Source organism: Echeneis naucrates, chromosome 6 (genome assembly GCF_900963305.1).
Source record: "Echeneis naucrates chromosome 6, fEcheNa1.1, whole genome shotgun sequence".
NCBI classification, from domain to species: Eukaryota; Metazoa; Chordata; class Actinopteri; order Carangiformes; family Echeneidae; genus Echeneis; species Echeneis naucrates.
Window position 1 is genome coordinate 6,324,951 of NC_042516.1, and position 21,096 is coordinate 6,346,046.

At 41.4% G+C, this 21,096-nt stretch overlaps 1 protein-coding gene across 1 annotated transcript in view; it reads left to right on the forward strand.

Annotated features, from left to right (window-relative positions):
- Positions 1-425: 425 nt before the first annotated feature.
- LOC115044515 (plectin-like) overlaps positions 426-21,096 on the forward strand; it is a 99,280-nt gene continuing 78,609 nt past the window's right edge. Inside the window, exon 1 of the mRNA XM_029503579.1 lies at positions 426-659. Within this exon, the coding sequence (XP_029359439.1) occupies positions 569-659 (91 nt within the window). The 5' untranslated portion in view covers positions 426-568. The remainder of the gene's footprint in view (positions 660-21,096) is intronic.

The following is a 21,096-nucleotide window of genomic DNA, read 5'->3' on the forward strand; positions in this document are numbered from 1 at the left end:
ATTTACGGATGAGTAATATTTATTGGGGTTACACAGAAGAGAGTTGAGATTTCCTGACAGTTGCCTGACCCTAAGAAAAGTTTATCTGTGCTTCTGTAGTCCATTAATCTGCCTTCCATCCATCAAAGTCTAATTCTGCTGAAATGTTACCAGAGAGTCTTGTGGTGCTACTCTCCTGGCTGCTGTGCTTTGCAAGTGAGTGTGCGACCGCTAGTGCAGTCATTGTATCTTTAAGAGGAGGGGCCTGACAGTTATATTAGTGTTTCTGAGCCAGGCTATGGGAGTGTATGGAAGAGAGGAGGAGGTAGGAGCGCTACTTGGGGGGAGGTGTGGGGGTGTGGCGGTGGGTCTGTGGAATGAAGTTAGGAGCAGTGGAGGGTTCACACACAGCTGAGAGAGCAGACAGAGGACAGTGCAGGCTGCCTCACACACATCCAAACTCACAGAGGAAAACACTGACTTAAAAGGAAGAAGGGAAAATCTTAGAGGAGGAGGAGGAGGAGAAGAAGAAGAAGAAGAAGAAGAAGAAGAATAAAAAGAAGAAGAAGAAGCAGGTGACAGTGCCGGCATGGCCATGTACGAACCTGCCTACCTGCCTCCAAACGCAGAGGAGCAGGACTTCATCCAGGCTTATGAAAACGTCAGAGAGAAATATAAAGGTGGGTGTCCGTGTTCCCGTTACGGTGATGACAGCCCAAGTACAGCACGGCCACATGTGATGATGGAGGAGGTGTCTCTGCATGTGTTTTCACTTCATCTTTATTTGTCTATTTTTGGTTGTGTTGACTCTGCACAGGTGCAAACATGTGACTGTTTGCATATGCACCCTCCTGTGCCTTTCATCACGCCGGCTGGTGTGTGCATGCGCACGTGTGTGTGTGTGTGTGTGTGTGTGTGTTTTCTGCCTGTGAAACAGAGCAGCAGCAAGGCACACAGCATCTCTTGACTGCTGAGTGTTTTATTGATTGGCGCACATGTTCGCTGTCGCTCTTCCATGCTGCCTGTCTGAGTGTTTGTTGCGAGAGTCCCGTGGATTTACTTTAGTGCCTCACTTTGATATGTGACCGTAGCAGCAAACCCATTCTGCCAACCTCTGACCTCGATGAGACTAAGAGGGGGGCTTAGTTTAAGTCCGAGCGCTCTGCTGATTGTTATCCTTGTGTCCAACCACAGCGGAGAACATTAACAGGTGCTGCTGAGCAACAGTGAATTTCATTAACACGCTGCAGGAACTTTGCGCTTTTCTTTGCAAGTTTTCATCCAGTTTTATCCCTTTAGCCCTTTATCTCCTTGAGCGTGCCCTTGCTGGATTATCTTTCATAGTTTCCTTTTTTTGGAAATCTTCACGTGTTAGGGAAATTAATCAGAGTGGGATGGAGATGTGAAGGATAAAACAGAGCTGCTCCCAGCAGGTGAAGAAAAAAACCCACAGCCAAACAAAGTCAGTCCATCCCGATGCATCTGTCTGCCCACTTTGGCATTTCACCTTCTTGAGGTCAGAGAATGTAAGCAGAGTCCTCTGTGTGCTTTCCTTTCCAAACTTTCGCGAATTTTTCATTCCTTGGTATTCTTTCACTTTTCCTTTCACGCCATTTTTTTTTTTTTTTTTTTTTCTGCAGCATGGTTCATCTGTTCTGTTCCAACAGCTCATCAGGAAGGGGGAGAGCTCCTCTATAAATATTGGCCCAGTTTTCTTTTTTCTCCCTCATGAAAAATTTGGCAACTGTGATTGTGCTGAATCAGTCGCATTTTACAGTGTGTATTTATTCAGTGGGACTATTTGTGTGGACACATTATCCCTGTAAACTATTTGCATATTGATTTTACATGTGTATAATTACTGTAAACAAACAGTGGTATTGCCAAATACAATGCAGTGGCAGCTTCTACTGGTCTTTATGTTGTGTATGATGGAGTTGATTTAGGTTGGAAATGGAGCTGTGTTCTGTCATCATTCCAGCAGAGCCAGCTTTTTAAAGCATTTTTAAAGAGTCTTTGGCTTCAGTAAGCAAGGTGACAGACAGAAATATGACATGCATTCACAAGAATAGTGAAATGTGAACATACCAGAGAAGGGAAGAAGGGCATCAGCTGGTCGTGTGGTAGGGCAGTAAATCAGAATGCTTTTGCCATACATGTTTGCATACTGTTTTTGTACCAGGAGGTAATGGGAAGCAGGAATTGGCTCTTTGGCAGGTGTTTATTTTCCAGACGTTCCTCTGTGCTCCTTCCTCGACAGCGTCCATGCTCCTCAGAGGTCCTGTTCTCCTTATTAAGGCAGCCTGATGACACAGCCAATGAGAGAGCTGTCTGGCCTGGTTTCATCCCCTCTCTGCTGAATCCCACTAAAACATGGCACATAAGATGAGCTACTTTTCTATTGAACTTGAACGATCTGCAGGCTGTCGATGAGCCTTGTTCTTTGACGGAAGGAGTTCGTATACATCATAATAACCTGCAGGCAGTGTGGTTGTAGAGCTTGTTTGTATGTTGATAGCTGCAAATGCTAGTATTTGGTTTGCAAACATTGTCATGATGCCCAGCAGTACGAATGTCTCTGTTGCTTGATATTAATTAATATACTGGAAGGGTATAAGCACACTGTCCCACATATACTTCCTTATCCAAACTTTCCACAAACTGGTACTGACCTGGTTTCCTAAAAAACAGACCAAGGCACTGAGATCATCATATGAGAATATTAGAAATGTTAAAATGGACTTTAAGAAGAATGGAGTGAACATTCATTTGGATAGCAACAACTAGGTGATATGTAAAACCTCTGGTGGACGTTAGAAAGCTGCCTCATGGTATCTTCAACACGCTGCTGTACAAAGAAATCATTTGCCTGTGTTATCACTAATGCTCCTAGATAGAAAATACTACTTCCAGTTATGGAGCTTTTGCCTATCTGGATGCTGGCAGCATATTGTAGCTTGGTTGCTTCCCTCATTAGCATCATTTTTAAAACTTTATTTCCTTTAAGTGCCATCTCTGAGTTTTAGAGAAATGCATTACTTGTTATTAATACTGCTGGTACTCTTACATCTCTTTTTATTCACTGAAGTTTTTTATCAGTGGAAAGTTGTTTGTTTTTCTTTTTTTCTTTTTTTTTGACATTTGGTTGTCATGATAAACTGAATTTTGACCACAGATTTCATGTCATTTGGTTTGTGCTTCTGGATTTAGTAATTTAATACTAAATTAAGATGGTGAACTTGGTCAATATGTTTCTATGCTGATTTCAGCATTTGTATTTGTAAATATGCCTGTGAGTCCAGATCCACCGAGCTGCGAGCACAGATTAGCCTCCATTCTAAATATTGTTCAACAATGATGTCTTTGACTGTGTGTGTGGTAGAAATTCTTATAACAGATCAGAAAAATCTCCAGCTGTCTCCAGATTAAAACTTTCAGAATTTTCTTAATGGTGGAAAATTTGATTGAAAGACTTAATAAAAAACATAAATATCGTACTGGATTTATATCAAGAGCATTTTCCAAATGGGTTAAATTGTAACAATGGTCAATTAGTAAGTCTGCTGTTTCTAATGTTACACACTGCTGTGTCATTGCCTGCTCTAAATGGTAGTCGGCTGTGCGGTAAAGGCTTGGCTGTCTTCCCACTTTCCTCTAATACAGTTTGTGCTAGCAGCTGAAGCCGACGTTGCTGTGCCGCCTGAGTGGGGGACTGCCCTGTTCACGCAGGACCCACTGCTGAGGGTGCGCACCCAAGTCTGGCATCCATTTTTCGCCCCCATGTGTGTCCTGCAAGGCCCTGTCCTATACACTGCGGGGTTTAAAATAACCCCTAAATATAGCAGTGGCCATGTTCAGTCAGCCAATTAGATCGTTATTTTTGGTAGGGTTGATTGTCTGCGAAGGGTAATTTAAATTCCAGCTTCTCCTTGGCTGAAACATTACACATTTGGGAATTATTAAGAAAGGTCCAGCTTTGATGTGTATTGAAGAAGCTGTGGTGACTGACTACAACAGAAACCATGATGATCAAGCTTTATTTTTTTCTTTATCGGTCATAGGCTCATATTGCCACCTTGCCCAATACAGACATAGAGCTTAGCTATCTTTATGAATGACTGTAGTGGCTTCTATTTACAGTGTGTTTCGTTGTGTGAGGTCAGAAGCGGTATGGGAAATGCTTTGTCACACACAGTTGTGAATGAATGAGCTCCTTGAAAAGTTGAGAGTCATATTGAAGACCAACTGTTGGGTGGATGTCTGTTTAAAGCTCCTAAGTGTTAGTTGCCCTGCAGGTTGGGTTTTCCCATCGCACAACCTAATTTGTGACTGGTCAGAATTTGGTACTCACACTGCCACTCAAGGCCTTTTCACTTCCTGTACTGCTGCTATGAAAAATATTATGTTTGGCTATAAATTGTGGACAAAAATTTTTTTCCCCTCTTTCCTAATTCGTCTTATGCTGACTGCTGTCACATGTTGAGGTGAGTGATAATAAAGAAGACGACAAGGACAACTGGTGCTGATGTGCCCTGGAGAAAAGCTCTTACTGTGGAATGAATAGATGTGGATGTGCTTACTGGGTTTGCTTATGAGGACTTGAGATTTTATCTCTTTTTCACTGAACAAGCTTGTCTTATTCATGGAAGTTGTATATGTAAATATAAGAAGGGGAAAAAAAAATTCAAAGGAGTATGTGCAATAAATTATCTAACATATCGCTTTTGTGGTTATGAATTTCTGCTGAAAAGAGAAAAAAGTGACACACCTTCTGATGTATTTGTTTTATTTGCAATTTTATTTGCAATTTTCAGGGCAGAGATACTCATACATAATAGTTATCGCTTCCGCCACTGAGGGGGGAATTTGCATCTGTACCAACTGACAGGTTTGTCCCTGTTAATTTTCTTTACAGCCACAACAAGACTTACCGTTTGCAGCCATGTTAGCTGTGATTAGCATGTTAACATGCTCCCATTTAGATTTCAGCTGCAATTTAGGTATCTTGGGGATAGCATGATGGTACAATAAGTTTTGCTATGTTGTGCTGCTAAGCACAGCAAAGGCGGATACATACAATATTTGGATGGCTTCTGTATTTTGATAATTAAATTTAACTTCTGGGATAATAAGCTATGGCAAATCATTCAGCAGTTATGGAGCGATTTCAATTGGGCTGACCGACAGAAGCGTAAAATGTATCACTTATTGCATGTGCTAAAGCGTCATGAAACCTCGCTTATACGACAGTTATACATATGTTCCAGCCACTCTTCAATTTACTTTTCCACTGCCACTGCTACTCTTACAAACACAAAGTACCAAATTCATATTGAGGTCAGCCATAGACAGATGTCAGTGCCAGGTGAAATGCTCATGGAAAGTAGGCCGTTGGTAAATCTTTGGATCTAGTGTGTGTGCGTGTGTGTCTGTGTGGAGCTGCATGACATTTTAGGAGATTTCCCCTGATTGCAGTGAAGTCAAATGTCGCCCCTTTAGAACTGAAGTTACCCATGCAAACCAAAAAGGAAAATCTCAGTCATGGAACTCCTCTGTTAGCTTGTTTTTTTTTTTTTTTTTTTTAAATACACCAACAAAACTAAAGCCTCACACTGAACTCATGCAGGGTGTGCCTTTGTGTAGCATGTGTGTGAGTTGGAAAGTTGCTTAGAGTCCTCGCACTAGCCACACTGCTGTGCTGTAGAGATGTCAGTTTTGTGCTGGCCAAAAATAAATATATATATATATGTTTCCCCCCCACCCTGCTGTTTTATTTATTTTTTCATGCATGTCAGCATCCTGCTGCCTGGGATAGATCAGCAGTGACACAGAGCTCAGCAGGAGGTCAGAGGTTGCTCCGGGGCAGGGCTTGATAAACTGGACTGTCCTGGGAGGGAGAAACAGTGAAGGGATGTTCCTCCAATCTGTTGGCCTTACTGTCAAACACTCAATGATTTTGCGGAACAGAAGCTGCTGTTCTTTCATTCCTAATCTCTGGTGTTTTATGAATGCGAGAGTGTGAGCAGGGAGAAAATGACAGACAGCCTGAAAGGGGCCAAATAAAATATGTTAATGATGATACATACTGAGATGTATTCATTTAAGGCCAATGCTCCTTGTAGTGACTCTTTAGGGAACATTTTTTGGAGAGTTTGTGTTATATGACAGAACAATTAATTTTGAGTTTATAATAAAAAACATTAGTCCCGTTTTCATGTAATCATGGACAGATGTTCACAGGCAACAAGGTTGGAATACAACAAAATCACAAAAAAGAAGTCAGGATTGGCTAGATAGATAGATAGATAGACAGATAGATAGATACTATATTTATCTCAGACTGGGAAATTGCAATTTCTTTTTTTTTTCATTTTCATTTTCATTTCATTTCATTTTCATTCAATTTCCAAAAAAAAGCACAAACGTTAAAAATTAACAATGAAATACTCTCTATCTCATGACACGAGGCACTACACTACACTACACTAGAAAATAATTCAAAACCAATTTATATTGTGATAACATGTTTTAATGTCTGAAGCACTTCACCTCCAGAAAATAATCTGAGAGCCCGAAGATGAAACACCATCGAACTTTAAGTTAGCCTGTCCCTAAAACATCACCACCACCTCACATGTGCCTTTATTCTAGCACTTTTCATATAGTGTATTGTGGCTGAAGCACATTTGTTACAGTCTGTTTCGAAAGGAATAAGTCAGCCTATTTTCTAGTTTAAAGCTATTAAAATTGACAAAGCTGAGGTGTTTGTTTATTTGATGTCATGTTTCTTGTTTGTATATGAAGGCTGAGGACAAACAATAGGTGAACATTGATTTCTTTACCTTTAATAAAACTGTACCGTTGGACTGTACTAATATCTAAAATATTATATAATTTTATCGAAAAAGGTTTCATGGACATGGCAAACTCATTCTTCAGAGGTTTGTAGGTGCAGACACCCAATGTGGACTCTTTTTTTTTTTTTCTGTGACTTTTATAATGTTCATTATTGGAATTATATCAAATCAACCAAAATAAAGAAATTTTGGCGATATATATTTGAGCCCTGTCTCCGGTGAACATCCTTTCCAGTGCTCAGACCGACAGACTGGCATCAAATTCAAGAAAAAACCAAAATAAAGTTTGTTGGGCCACCACCTGAGTTGACACTAGAGATTGCGAGCAGAAACACGAGAAAAAAACATTTACAAAGTAAATAATTCAAAGAAGAAGTAGGGTAATTTTCTCATAGATGCCCAGAAAATCTGACTTTTACAACCGATGTGTAGTCATGAAATAGAATGCAAGTTTAAGGCACTTTGGCATTTGCTTCATTTTAAAGCCCAGTTTTTACATACAGTCTTTAGTTTTCCTGCATTAGAGTCACCATGCACTTCCAGAAGCTACTATTAGGGCAGTATATGAAGACGTCACACCAGCTTGGTTAAATCCCTTTAAATTTTGCCATCACGCCTGAATGTATGACATTGCTGAGTCAGACAGATGAGTGTCTGCAGTCTCACTGTGTAATGCCACACAACAGCCCCATTTACTGTATTCAGGATTATATTTAATCTGACATGACTACATGACTAGCTGGCTGAGTGGCAGCTGTCAGTCTGTGGGACTTCCTCCATGACAGGGCAGCACCGAAAGTTCAAGGCAAGGCAAGGCGACTTTATTTGCATAGCAGCATTAATACATTCAGCAATTCTAGGTGCTTTACACAGTTAAAGCAAGATTTATAGCATTAAATTAGCATTGCATAGCAAATAGCATTGAAAGCATTGAAATGAGATTAAAATAATAATAATAATAAAATTAGGCTATAAAATCAATCAAAAAGACATTACAAAGCAGTGATTTAAAAGGGAGCAATGTTCTGTGGACAATGTGAATGCAGCGGTAAATAAGAATGCTGTCAGATCTGTATCGAAGGAGGTTACAGGCCTCAAAAACCTCCGGGTTTTGGCAATTTGTTCCACAGGTGAGGGGCAGAAACACTAAAAAATGTTTCATCGTGCTTGGTTTTGGTTCTCGGAACAGTGATTAAACCTGTCCCAGTGGACCAGAGGAGTCTGGATGCCTCGCAGGGGACTAGGAGGTCTCTTAGGTATTTAGGCCCAAGACCATGAAGTGCTTTAAAGTTTGCAGCCAGCCAGTGTTAGCGCCTCACTGCTGCTCTTTTTACATAAACCAGGAGCGCTGTGCTGTTTAAGAATTTAGATGTTCTCCATGATTTTTACAAGGGCAGAAACACATGCCTTTCATGGCCCGGGAGGGGAAAAAAAATAAATAAATAATGTGTGGGAAATACAGAGGCTCTAACACCTGGGTTGTTTCTGACACAAAGACTCTCTATACGTTGTCTGTTCTGTAATAGAGCACAGGTTAGGACGTTTAATTAAGGTAGGAAGAGCTTCAAAGCTCTAATTAGCTATGAAAGAGTTAATGGGGTAAACCAAAGCATCCTGCAGCTTAACACACACGCACGCACACACACACACACACACACACACACACACACACACGCACATGCATACCATTGCTTCAATATGCTACTTTGAAAAGGCCTCTTAAAACCTAGAGGAGTCACCACCTCCAAAAGAGAACATTCCCTCCCCCTCATTTCCCAACCCTCCCCTCTCAAATGATCTTTATAACTGGACATTTCTGTGTGTGAGAGACATGGATTCAAAAAAAAAAAAAAATCGTCCTCTCCTTACCTTTTTTCAAAGGGTTTGAGGAAGGCCAGATGATTTCTTTATTCCTTATACTGCATATCTCTTGACTCATTCTTGTATGAAGCACTCCTGTACTGTAGGTGTTACATACAGTGACAGGCGTCAGGCTTTATTTCCTGCTTCTGCTCCTGTTTAGTCAGTTTTGTAATTTGGAAATTAAGAGGGCATATTTGATCTCAAACAAGAGTCCCTATGCCCACCTTTTATTCAAGTGCACGAATTGACCTTGAATTTAATTCCACTCTTTATTTTGGAAAAAGTGTCACGTCATCATTTTTTAACAGGGGGTCCCTGCACCCACCTTGCCATAGCAAACACGGGCCACTTTTCATTGTTCAGAGATTGAAAGAAAGCGGACAAATAAGGACAGGATTTGGTGAAAGCTGACAATGTATGACCTGACTGATTCACTGTTTACGGTAATTGAAGTACCATCTGTTCCAATATGGCTGGAATCAACAGAAATCTGTGTCCGCCGTGAATGAGCACTCTGTTGAGGGAAGACAAGAACTTTTTTGACCAAGTAATTTTATTCACATTGAACACTGTCCAGAGTCTTCTGGAAGCCAGAGCAAGTGGAAACATTCCCGCCTTGCTGCCAATAGGACTTAAATAGACTTTAGGGTTATTATATTGACGTGAGTAATAGTGGAAATATCCCTTTACACATGATCTGATGTTTGGTAATACGTATTAGCAGGTAATGATGGAGGCTAGTGTGCGTCTGTTTATTTGTCGGTCAGAATTGTCATTTCCTGACATTGAAAGGCAATGAGTTGATTGCTGGTCAGTGGTATTCAGGGCAACTGGAGCCAGCCGGTGTGACAGTCACCACACGGGCCTGGAATGTCGTGGCAGGTCACCCAACACAGCTGACAGTGGGGGAGGATGTGCCCCATGTGCCCCACATGCACAGATGTGCACACGCACGCACACATGCATATTAATCTGTGTATCAGAGATACCAGTGGCTTGATGAGGTAAAACTTGTTAGCAGCTTCAAATACCTTCTAGAGACATATCCCCTGGGCTTTGACAGAAGATATGGTTGGTTAAAAACTGCCCTAAATGGTGTGGCTGGCTCGAGTTTCACCAAAAAAGGTTACACAATCCGGCGTTACATAAAAGGCACTATTTGCTGCAAAGATAAAGAAGCTTAAGACATGATAGACCGCAGTAAATCTAAACAGGGCTTCTCCTGCGTGGCTGTTGATCGCTGGATCTCTGAGGGGTGTGGCGTTTTTCTCTCTGAACACAGGTCATACAACAACCCTGGAAAACAAATGTATGTTTGCTCGTTTCCTTATCTCAAAGTTCAAATCACTGCTAATTTGGGCCCTTCCTGTGGTGCTGTAGCTGCACTGTGACAGCATTTGAACGTTTACTCATGCTGGGGTGTACGATATGCTTTGTGTAAAGTTGTGCAACGTTTTAACACTGAACTTTTATGAAATGATCTGCAACTGTTAAATTTACATGTAGAATAATAACTTTTGCAGCAAACTACAACAACTACACAACTACATCCAACACAAAAAACCTTGGGGATAGTTTCACACGCAAAGGAAAACTCAAATCAAACTTAATCCAGACATTGTCTCCTTTGTCCTAGGTAGACTGTTAATATACTTGAAAAATCAATGAATTCAAATTCTGTTGACCAAAATATTTTCAGGGAATTCTCATATGTTTTCTGGTCAGGAAGTCAGACACCTACTACATTGTTACATTCATAACTAGCCTGCTGGATGTTGTGTGTTTTCTGGACTCCAAGAGTCAGGAAGAAAACTAGACATACATGCTGGTGTCAACTTTTAGACCTCTTTTGGAAAAGTGTGTGGAAGAATTGATGTAAATCTGTCAGACACATAGGACAGAAGTCCCACAGCCTATCCTGGGAGCAGAACATTGCACCCAGTAGCCAGAGTGGCGCCTCAGGCAGAAACTCCCTGTCATGCATAGTGGAGACAGAAAAAGATGATGATGCACTCAGGGATTGTGGGAGAGAGACAAGACGGGAAGTGGAGCGATAGGGCACTGAAATGAAACTAAAGCAAGCAAGCAGAAATCAAGAGGAAGGAAAAGCTGAGCATTAAGGGAAGGAAGGGTGCACTTTTTCTCACCTTTCTCGCACCACCAAGGTACGTTTGGTGTGCTTAGATGAAGGGGACAAGTGTAAGCTGAGACGTGGACCTTTGTCAGTGTGGGCCTCAAGACTCCTGCTGGAATAGAAGGAAGGTTTGGTGCTGACCTCCAAATCTGTTGAAGCATGATACCTACAGCCTGAAGAGTCTAAACAGATTTATTGGACAAAACTACATTGAACAATTTAAATTCATTGATTAATTGATTGTAAAACTAATCACATTAATCAATAATGAAAATCAGAAGTTGCAGCTTTACACACCTTATAGTTAAGGTGTGGTGATGTAGCCATAAGTTGATGGTCAAGGTGTTTATGTAAGAAAAGAAAGAAGTGAATTCATGTCAAAAGAGCATTCAGAGTTTTCCAACACACCATAAATAAAACCAGTCCAGTCTTGTTTGATTGTCAGAAATTCAACTTCATCCTTCTCTCCTTCTCATCAGAGACTTATAGCATAAACTCACGAGGAAGGCATTTTTCTCATTCCCCCTCCCTTTCACAGGAGGTGAAAGAATAACTGATTGAATGAGGAATCAGTTGCACTATCTCAGTCTCATGACGCCCCTCTCATTTGACAAAGTCATGACAAGTTTCAGTATCTGTTCCGTAGCCAACTATGACTCCTTTGTTTTGCCCCAACAGTAAATCTAGCAACAGCGGTGGTTCACTCCTCGAATAAAATCGGACCAGTGTGGATGGTGATGACAAGCCACAACACACGTAGACACACGCAAACACACATGCACATGCCTTGCCAGCTTCATGTACTTTCCCTTAAGGCCCATGGGAGGCATCGTTGGCACAGTTAGTGTTTCCAGCTTGATGTAAGCATCCAGCTCACAGTTCCCTGGAGTTCTCTACTTCTCCCTGTAGAAAACATTGCCCTGCTCTGTGAATATCTGATCAAAGGAAGTGTGCTCCATTTGTTAAGCATGCATGATACTAAGTTCGCCATTCATAATTCATGATTTTTTTTCTTGATACGCTGCTCCCCTCTTTGAATAGATGTTTAGTTTTCATGTATTGTTAATGAGCTTTCTTAAATTCTTAAAGGGCCATGACGTACAGTTTGCAGCCATGTCTTATGCTGGGTAAGCACAGCCCCTAGTGGATCATTGTCCTCATAACACCAGACTGGGCAAAGCAAAAAGCAGAGAAATGGACTTTTAAGGAAATGCTAATGACATAAAAAAGCTTTGTGCTGATTTCCAGGATGGTAGCTGGTGATTCTGTTTGAGGTCAGTTGTGTGGAGCCTAAGATCATCTGTTAATCAAAGCGATCAGCCTCGCCTCTTTCAGTGGCTCATACTTGAGTCTAAATAAAGCCAAAATGACAGGATCTCTTCAGTGATGGTCTTGAGTTAAAGACAGCGATTCAGAGAGTGGGTGGGTGCCTTTGGGACCTTAGCTCACTCCTGGTTCACTGCAGAGTTTTTCATTTAAATCACGCCTTCTTTTTTCCCTCAGGCAAATTAGATGTGGACTTGAAGCAGAACCTTCCAGTGTCCACTTCACTTCCTATCATTTTTCCAAATCTCAACATGGGAGGTTATAGGAAGCGACCTTGTACAACTTTAAGGCCCCCATGGGACCTGGTCTCAGGTCTTCTAGGGTGGAACGTGGGAGGAAACTGGCAAAGGTCATTTGCTCCATGCTGGAGTTCCTCCTCATCAGTCTAGTGTATTTACTACAGGTGTTTGGAACATCTGCATGATCTTGTAAGAGCAAAATTACTTCTCCACATGTTTTTCTTCAGCTTTGTTTACACACAATGCAATTTCCCTGACACTGACATAGTTTCTCTGTCTGCATTAATTCTTCCCATCACAATACGCCACATCCCACGCTGACACATTGTGATCCTGTACACAGTCTGGCTGGCTTAACTGTTTTATCGTTGGCTCACACAGACAGTGTATCGCTCTGTGGGGAGGCTGGTCTCCCACTGACTGCTGCCCCAGGCTCTAAGCTGGTACATTGGGCCAGAGATTTGGCTGGGTGACCTCAGACAGAAGGAATGTTTTGTCTGAATGTCCACAGCAGGGCTACCAGGCAGACAGAGCAGAGTTGCTGTCGGCGGCCGAGATACATAACGCTTAGGTGAAGAAAATCCAACAGCTGGATTTGGATAGCGCAGTAAAGCTGAAGGAAGGGTACAACAAAAAATGTTGTGTTGCCGTTTTCCAAGCTGTCTTCAGAAGAAATAAAGTCTTCAGATTGTTAGTGTCTAAATTCCCTTTTCAAACAACAGAGTTGGGACACGCCATGCCTGACAATTTCTGGAACTTTCCAAAAACAAACAAACACAGGGTTCATCAATCTCAGTCCTTTCAGTTCTTCAGAGGTTCTGTCATCAGTTTTTGTATACAAGACTGAGTGAAACACCACAAACGCATTTAAGGAAATACAGCATTGTCTAAAAGTGTGGCATGTATCCATGTTCACACTATTCATTGTGCGAGGGTTGAACTATTCATCGCCTGACATATATAATAAATATTATGTCCAAAAACTGATAAACTTAGTCTCTCTTAGACTGCTAAAAAGAAAAGGAAGGTAGCAATTTTACAAGAGAGCTCATCACGGATGCAATGAAAGGCAACTTTGGCTATAAGTGAGAAGTTAAGAGAAGATCTACTAAGCAGGCCTTAAAGAAATAAACCTCAGCAATTCAGGCTCTCTGGTTGCTAATAAACTCTTGTGTAAATTGGCAGGATCCTGCTAGACTTATAAAAATACACAGGAGCAAATAGTACCAGCTCTGCTAGGGGAAGCATGACAAAGGCTCTGCTTCTCCTCTCATTCCTCCCAAGACTCAGTTATGAAACACTGCCAGCGGCTGAAAGATTCATCCTTGTGACCTTGGACAGCTCAGTAGTTAGTGTTTGACATGGTAAGCTGTGCCTATTGCAGAATGTAGCCATATGAGCAGCTGTAGGTCTACGCTTTGCTTCACATATCTGTTGTTACATTCGAAAAGCACACCGGATGAAGATGTTTCACATTCCACATGGGAGGCACAGGGCGAAAGTTAAATAAGTGATTTAAGAATATACAGTGTTGCCATGTTACCTGATGAATTACGTAGTTAACTGTGAGCTCAGACCTATCACACTATTTCTCAATATTGTCTCAGGCCCCTTGACATATTATGTAATAAGTCTCCAACAAATACAGATAATCTGGGGAAATCTGCCACCACACCTCTTTTTGGCTCCACATTAGAGGCAGCTTTCTCTCGTTTTCATTTTATACTCTAATAAATCCCCGTGTCAGCCAACTTCAGCACTGCAATTAGAGGCATGATCGGTGATGGAGTATTCAGCTACATTGCAATGTGTGTGTTTGTCTCTGCGGTGTTAAAATCAGTGCATTTCTAAATAAATAAATACGAGCCATGTCCAGAAATCTTAAGATTACTTCCCCTCATTCAGGTAGTTTAATTCTTAGGACCACTTAAATTTTAACTCAACACACGCTGCAGCTAATGTTCTTAATATTTGCATTTTGTTGGCAGATTTACAAGCTTGGCTTTACAGATAATATCAAATGTAGAACTTTTTTAAGTGATCTTTCTTTACAGGTCACTCCACAAAATTAAAAGCATTTTGTCTATTTTTTTGCCATTGACATTTTCTTTGTCTATTTTTCCTTCTTCTTCTTCAAAGAATTATCACTAAGTTATATAATGCTGCATGCATGTGCGGATAGCCAGCAGACAGCCATCCAGCTCAGCCAGAGAATTTTTCTAATGGAGGCTGAAGGCCTGAAAACATTATCGGGGTTAGCAGTTTTAATTTAATCAGTGACACTGTTGTCTCCAGTTCCACTACTAGCTGTGATTCTAACCAAGCTGCTCACTATCATCGTTCCTGCTCTCCCAGCATTGCAGAGCTATGTGCAGTCAACTGCAACAGAAGCTGCCTTAATACTCACTGTCTGATAAATGTAGCGAGCAATTTGGATAAGTGAGAGAACAAAGACACAGTCGTGTCTACTTTTATTGAAAACCCAGAAGGCAAAACACCACACTGATCGATAGTCACACATTGATTAGAGTGTGAAAGTGAATGTGTGTTGTCTACAGATTGTCCATTGTCTGGCAGTCTGTCCTTAATGGAGCATGTCACAGTGACAAGAGTCGGGCATGGAAAGAGAGAGATGGGCACAGGTCCAGAGGCCTACTGGTGTCAGCCAAAGCAAGCAGTCACAGCCCTCACGACAACCACACACACACAGCTGGGCCCATCTGTAGATTCACATGCTTTTCTGCGTCATTCTGTTGTATAAGACTGGTAGTGGAGGAAAATTCTCAAGAAGTACTCAGAGATGCCTGCCGTAACCACTTCCAAGAGCTGTGCACTTCAGTCCTCACACTCAAGCACACACACGGTTGAATTCTCCTTGACAGTGCATAACAGTTGGACTTCCATTTTCCCCTGCTGCCAAAAAAGTGTCAGGCGTTTCCTCCAGCCATCCTTTATTTTGTGCAAGAGGCCATATAAGAGCTGAATCACATAAAAGCTCCGCAACAAGGCCGCCAGCTGTCTGAGCGCAGACTGAGGCTATAAGTGATTATTAGTGCAGGCATTGATTTGCCATCCTTTATTTTCCAGGGTTTTGATTTTGGTACGGTTTAATCCATTTCCTGTGGCTTTGACCACAGCCTGTGCTGCTGGGTACAAACAGGGCCTCTGTGGTAATAATGAGACTCCATCAGGGGTTGATGTGAATGCTAACAATACATTTGCTGATTGACTGAGAATAGTTTTGGATTGGCTTACACCAGCTGCAAATTGTCTCTCGTCGGTGTTATTGCAACATCAATATGCATTCATCAGACTATGGGATTATGTGCTGTGACTTCAGTAGGACTCTCTGGGTGCAGGGGGCATGGTGGATTCGAACCACAGACCTAAAGAAATGAAAGAAAATGTTTTTGTTCCAGCTCAATGAGTCTCCTTTGAGGAGATGTTTAGATGCTTGAATGTTGTTTTAAGTTTTAGCTTTGAAGACACTTTTATTTTATTTTAGCCTGCCAGCACCTAGCACACTGTACAGCCGCTTTGGTCTAGGTCTAGCTATTAATATGCAAACAGCCGTGGGCTTTATATGCCAGGTGGCTCAAGGACTGTGATTTGTGATTTGTTGAAAGAGCCTGTCTTTACAGAGAAGCTGCTCTTCCTGACAATGTCTGTTTCCGTTATTGTGATTCCCTGCTTCCAGCAGAAGCAGTGTTTAGTAGGAAACAGACTTTGACTATTACAAATGGCTTTCTTTCTGCAAAGGCTTGCGCTCTAATTTTCAATTTGCAGCCTCTTAATAAAATGACCCCTTGCTCAATATCGCCTGTACTGTAGCAAAATGCCTTGTTTGACCAGAAATTGACACAAAAAAGTGTTCAATATGTTCACAACTGGTAACTGTGTAGTGAGCATCGAGCTAGTTCAGTTAGGAATTAGAAACAACGTTGTTGCATTACTCAATGTGTTTGTGGTTGATCTGTTTAAGCGGCAGGCTCATACTGGGAATTACAGCGGCGAGCCGGGCGTGGTGCAGGGATTCTGTTTTGCTGTCACAACACACACACACACACACACACATTTTCTCTCTCTTTTTCTCAACACACCGACTGCATTTTCTTCCAATTCCTCTGCTTTGTATTTATCTGCATCCTCGATAAACTCTTCCCTAATGTTACAGAGTAGAATGATTGACAGTTAATCCTCTCTTCTCCCTAATTGACCGGCAGCGATAACAATAACTGCCCAAGTTTATTTTGCAGTGACTGAGTTTTAGGAAGCCAGTTTTAGGTAAAAGAGGAGGTGGAAGAGGAAAAGGAGGGGACAAGGGAGGAGCTTTGCATTGTCGGGAATCCTGCACACACAAAAGTTTGTGCGTGGGTGAACATAGGTGTGTGACAGTGTAAGCTGACTGTGTGCTTGTGCACATGGTGTATCACAGGAACCAAAACAGAGCAGTGTGCCGGGCAGCAGACCTGCAGTGGGACAGACAGGAAACACCTAAGACACAGGAATCTACTCAGGAAGGCAGTTTTGAAATCCTCATCAATATTTGCAGCGTTCAGCATCATCAGGAGGCCAAAAAGTCACAATGGAAAAGTCCCGGTCTATCCAAAATGAAATTACATCTCTGAAAGGTATTTCTATACTCTGATTTGAATGTGTATATTTCCCTGTGCTATGTGGGACTGACATGAACAGTGAAGAATGAGGGGGACATTTGCGTTGCGTTACTTTGTCTCAGTAGGAAGGCAGACAGGGAGGGGTGTCTGACTCGGGTATTGTTTGAGAAGCAGCGGAAGCTCAATGTACTCAAACACTGCCAAACACTCAGCTTCTCAATTTTAATTTTAAAAGATTAAATAAAGAAGACATTTTTAGATGAACTATGGATAAAGCCAGAGAAGGGGCCTTTCCTGTCTGTGTAGGACTTGGTTTTCTGGATTTTAGTCTACTGCCTTTGTGTTTACAAAGAAAAGTGTGTCGCTGTATCGTACTGAGGTACTCTTAAACCTCATATTTGCCATGCAAATCCAGCATGCAAAATTGACATCATCTTGCCCAAACTAAAGTTAATAGTGGATTTGTGCTTAATGCATTGGCGCATCTACTTTGTTTGTTCTTATGTTTGTGTGACAGGCGGTTTGAGATGTGGAACAATTGATGTTTTGACTGTTACAATAAACATAGAATCCAAAGGTTGACCAACAGCAACACATTTTTATCTGACTGCTCTCTTTTTATATGCATTTAATCTGTCTTCACCCTCTTAATGATGCTGCAGTTATATTACACTGCTCAGGTTCTACCTGTCAATTCTGTCTGTTGTCACTGTCACTGTCAAGAATATATCTCTAAACTGAAGAATATATTTCTAAACTGGACAGTCATAAGAGTTAGCTAACTTTTTTTTGTAGTAGTCTTTAAAAAAGCAGACAGATGACACGAGCAGGCAAACAGAGGAGAAATGGGCAAAGCAAGTCATATCATGTATATTTGTGCCAACAATGCATGAAAGGACTTAACAGGAACAATTATTTTTATGATGGATTAATCGATTCATTCTTTTAATTTTACCCAACTACATTAACCAAAAATAAAAGTGTGGTGGGGGGGGGTGGGGGGTGTAGTAAGAGAAAGGCAGTTCCTGTAGTTTGTAAATGTAGTTCTATTCCAGAAGATGAGCTGAAGATGTGATAATGCCCTGTGATGGACGGGCAACCTGTCCGGGATGTACCCCGCCCCTCAACTGGAACATTGACTGGGATTGGCTCCAGCAGCCCCGCGACCTGGAAACAGAAAAGTGGTAGAAGATGGATGGATGGATGGATGGATGGATGCGATAATGCCACTCCCTAATGAAGGGTGTAGAAGGGGTTTGGTGGTTTGTGGCTGTCAGGGTAGAATGATGGTTCAGGGCTGAAGCGGTCTTAGTGATTTTCCTGATAAATGGATGCCATTCTGACTGAACACGCGGGCCCAAGCCTCCGCCTGCCTTGTTTTTCCCAGGAGGTGTGCTCATGCATGATCGCGATTCACAGGATTAGTTCATGAACAGATAGATGGAGAAGCCCAACAGTATTTATCATCTAAAAAATAGAGATGACTGCAAAGAGTAAAAATTTGTTCAGTGTCCCAGAATATATTTTTATGCGATTATAAATGTGTGACTGTCTGACACTTGTGTAGATGGTGTGTGTGAATCTTCACACACTAAAAGGAAACTATTTATTGGATCTCACCACGGTGCAAAAGTTAGACAAGGTCTTTGCCTGACTTATATTAGAGAGTACCTCAGTGGCAGATCCTCAGCCACCAGCCAATTCAACCCAAGTGTCATAATGCTGAGATCACAACGCTACATTTTTAGCCTCTTCGTGTACAGTGTCAGGAAACTGTCAAACATTAATGCCGTGTGTCTCCAACTCGTCCCTGAATTGAGTTCAGTGTCAGTTGCACTCACCCTGCAGTCAGATTGCAGATATCCAGAGGCAGCTTCCACAGCATCCTGCTTTCACACTGAAAACACAAGTTATACCAGGCATCTTACGTAGAGCCAACCATTCATTTCCATCCTGTCGGTGTGCTCAGTCAGTGGTGTAGTATTTGTTTCTGAAAGGTTACATATTACATAACCTCAGAGTTCACACTACTCCACAGGCCACCTTGAATAATGCTGCCACATCAGCCTCAAGTAACTGAATTAATAGATTCTGATTGATTAAGTTCAATGCACAGTATAAGTGCAGGGATAACCTCTGAGGGTGTAGTATAAATGTTGTACAGCCAACTCACCTTAAAACCCAATTCAACGAGTTGCTGATGTTACAGCATGTATCGTTCCCCATGGATAAACCTACCAGATAGCAAGCACAGAAAAAAAGTTAATCTCAAATCTTTTTAAGAATCCAGCAAGTAAAACTTTTATTTTTTAATACGAAAAAAGCAGCGCAGTGCAATGAAAAATGCACACATATAAAAAAATAACATATAAACGCTTGTTTGGTTAAATGGAAAGATACAAGGACTGGATATCTGAATGAAAATGATACTCAATATCATGAAACCTGTTCCAAAAAATGATGGAGACTGGATAATCACTTGTTCCTATACTGACAAAAAGTCATTATTATTATTATTATTATTAAATAATAACATATAGACATTTTTATTATTCAGGAAACATTGTTGGCTTTCTAAGAGTGTTTACTATTACTACTATTACTTTCCCATGTGTTTGGAACATGATAAATGAAAGGAAATGAAATCAAACTTCAATATATAAATTTTTAAGGGCAGTAAAATTAATTGGTATAGACTGACGACAGTTGTTGAAAAGATGTGATATTTACTTTAATATGATAACTTGGGTCTTAAATATTTTTTCTGGATTTACTGTAATGGGCATTAATTGGATTTCAAAGACTACCTCCTCTTATTTTATACAGAAGAATGATCTTTTTCCAACTGTGACTCATGCACTCTCCACACTCCTTCAGCGTGTGACTGACTACCGTGTACACCCACTTCCATAAGCAGACTAACAAGGGATTCCCTGACCTGTTTGTAGGTATTCACAGACAACCTTGGCCATCTCCCTGTCTTCATTCCCCCTGTTTTTGTGCCACAGCCAGGAATTTCTGCCATTGTGGGTTAGGGTGTGAAAAAAAATATGTCCACATTAGGACGTATTTGCGTACTCTCAGTTTCCTTTTGACACGCTTAGATGTGCCACTGATTCCTGACCTGTGGCAAAGGTGACATTCTCTACTGTTTGTCCTGTCTGGAGTGACGCAGGGTAAATAAAGTGTAGTCGAATGCCGAGGCACAGGGCAGGGGGTCTTCCAGGGTATTGCTCAATGAATAAGTGTCACACGGTCGCACTGGATGTTTTTCCAGCCTTCATGTGGTTGTTTGTGACTTTTCTTTGTTCTTCTGGATTTGTCAGCCCAACCTGATGTTGCTGTTGCTGATCTCTGGATTTTTTTTGTTACACCTTAAACTACAGAAAAGGAAAAAAAAAAAACAAACCGAAGAAATGTATGAAATCATGTTCACAAGGTGCTGCCACCGGCCTCCTGGGGTATTATTTTACAAGTAATCATGGCTTGGATGGCCCAAACGTTCCTTGAAGTGCCGTCTTCGTGTTTTCATCTGAGCGATGAGCCGTCCCGGCAACAGAGCGCCTGCTCAGATTGTCCCCAGTTTGCTGATGACAGAGAATGCTGTTTGTGCTCAGGACAGTGTGAGGCCTGTGTTTGCTGGCCGGCGTGAGGCGGCAACACAGGATGGGATGATTACGGATAAGCTGCGACATTGCACAAGAGTGAGAAGCACTACATGCTGTGTGTGTGTGTTTACTTTAGCACGGTAATGCTGTCTTTATAGATAGATATAGATAGAACTTTCTTGATCCCCAAGGGGAAATTCAGTCAGCAGGGGTTGAAATCTCCAGATATTAATACACGTACCTCTGCATAGCCTGTATCCTGGCAACAGTTTCATGGAGAACTTTGACATGGAACTTCATTAGTTGCCTTGGTTGGAATGTGCACATGTATTGTTATGATATGACTGAATTCTCTTGGTACATAGTATAGTCTCATACCAATTGCCAATAATTCAATATCTGCACAGCACATCTTCTCCTTGACAGTAATAAAGCCAGTCCTCCTCCTTTTTTCTTTCCACTAGCTTTATAGTC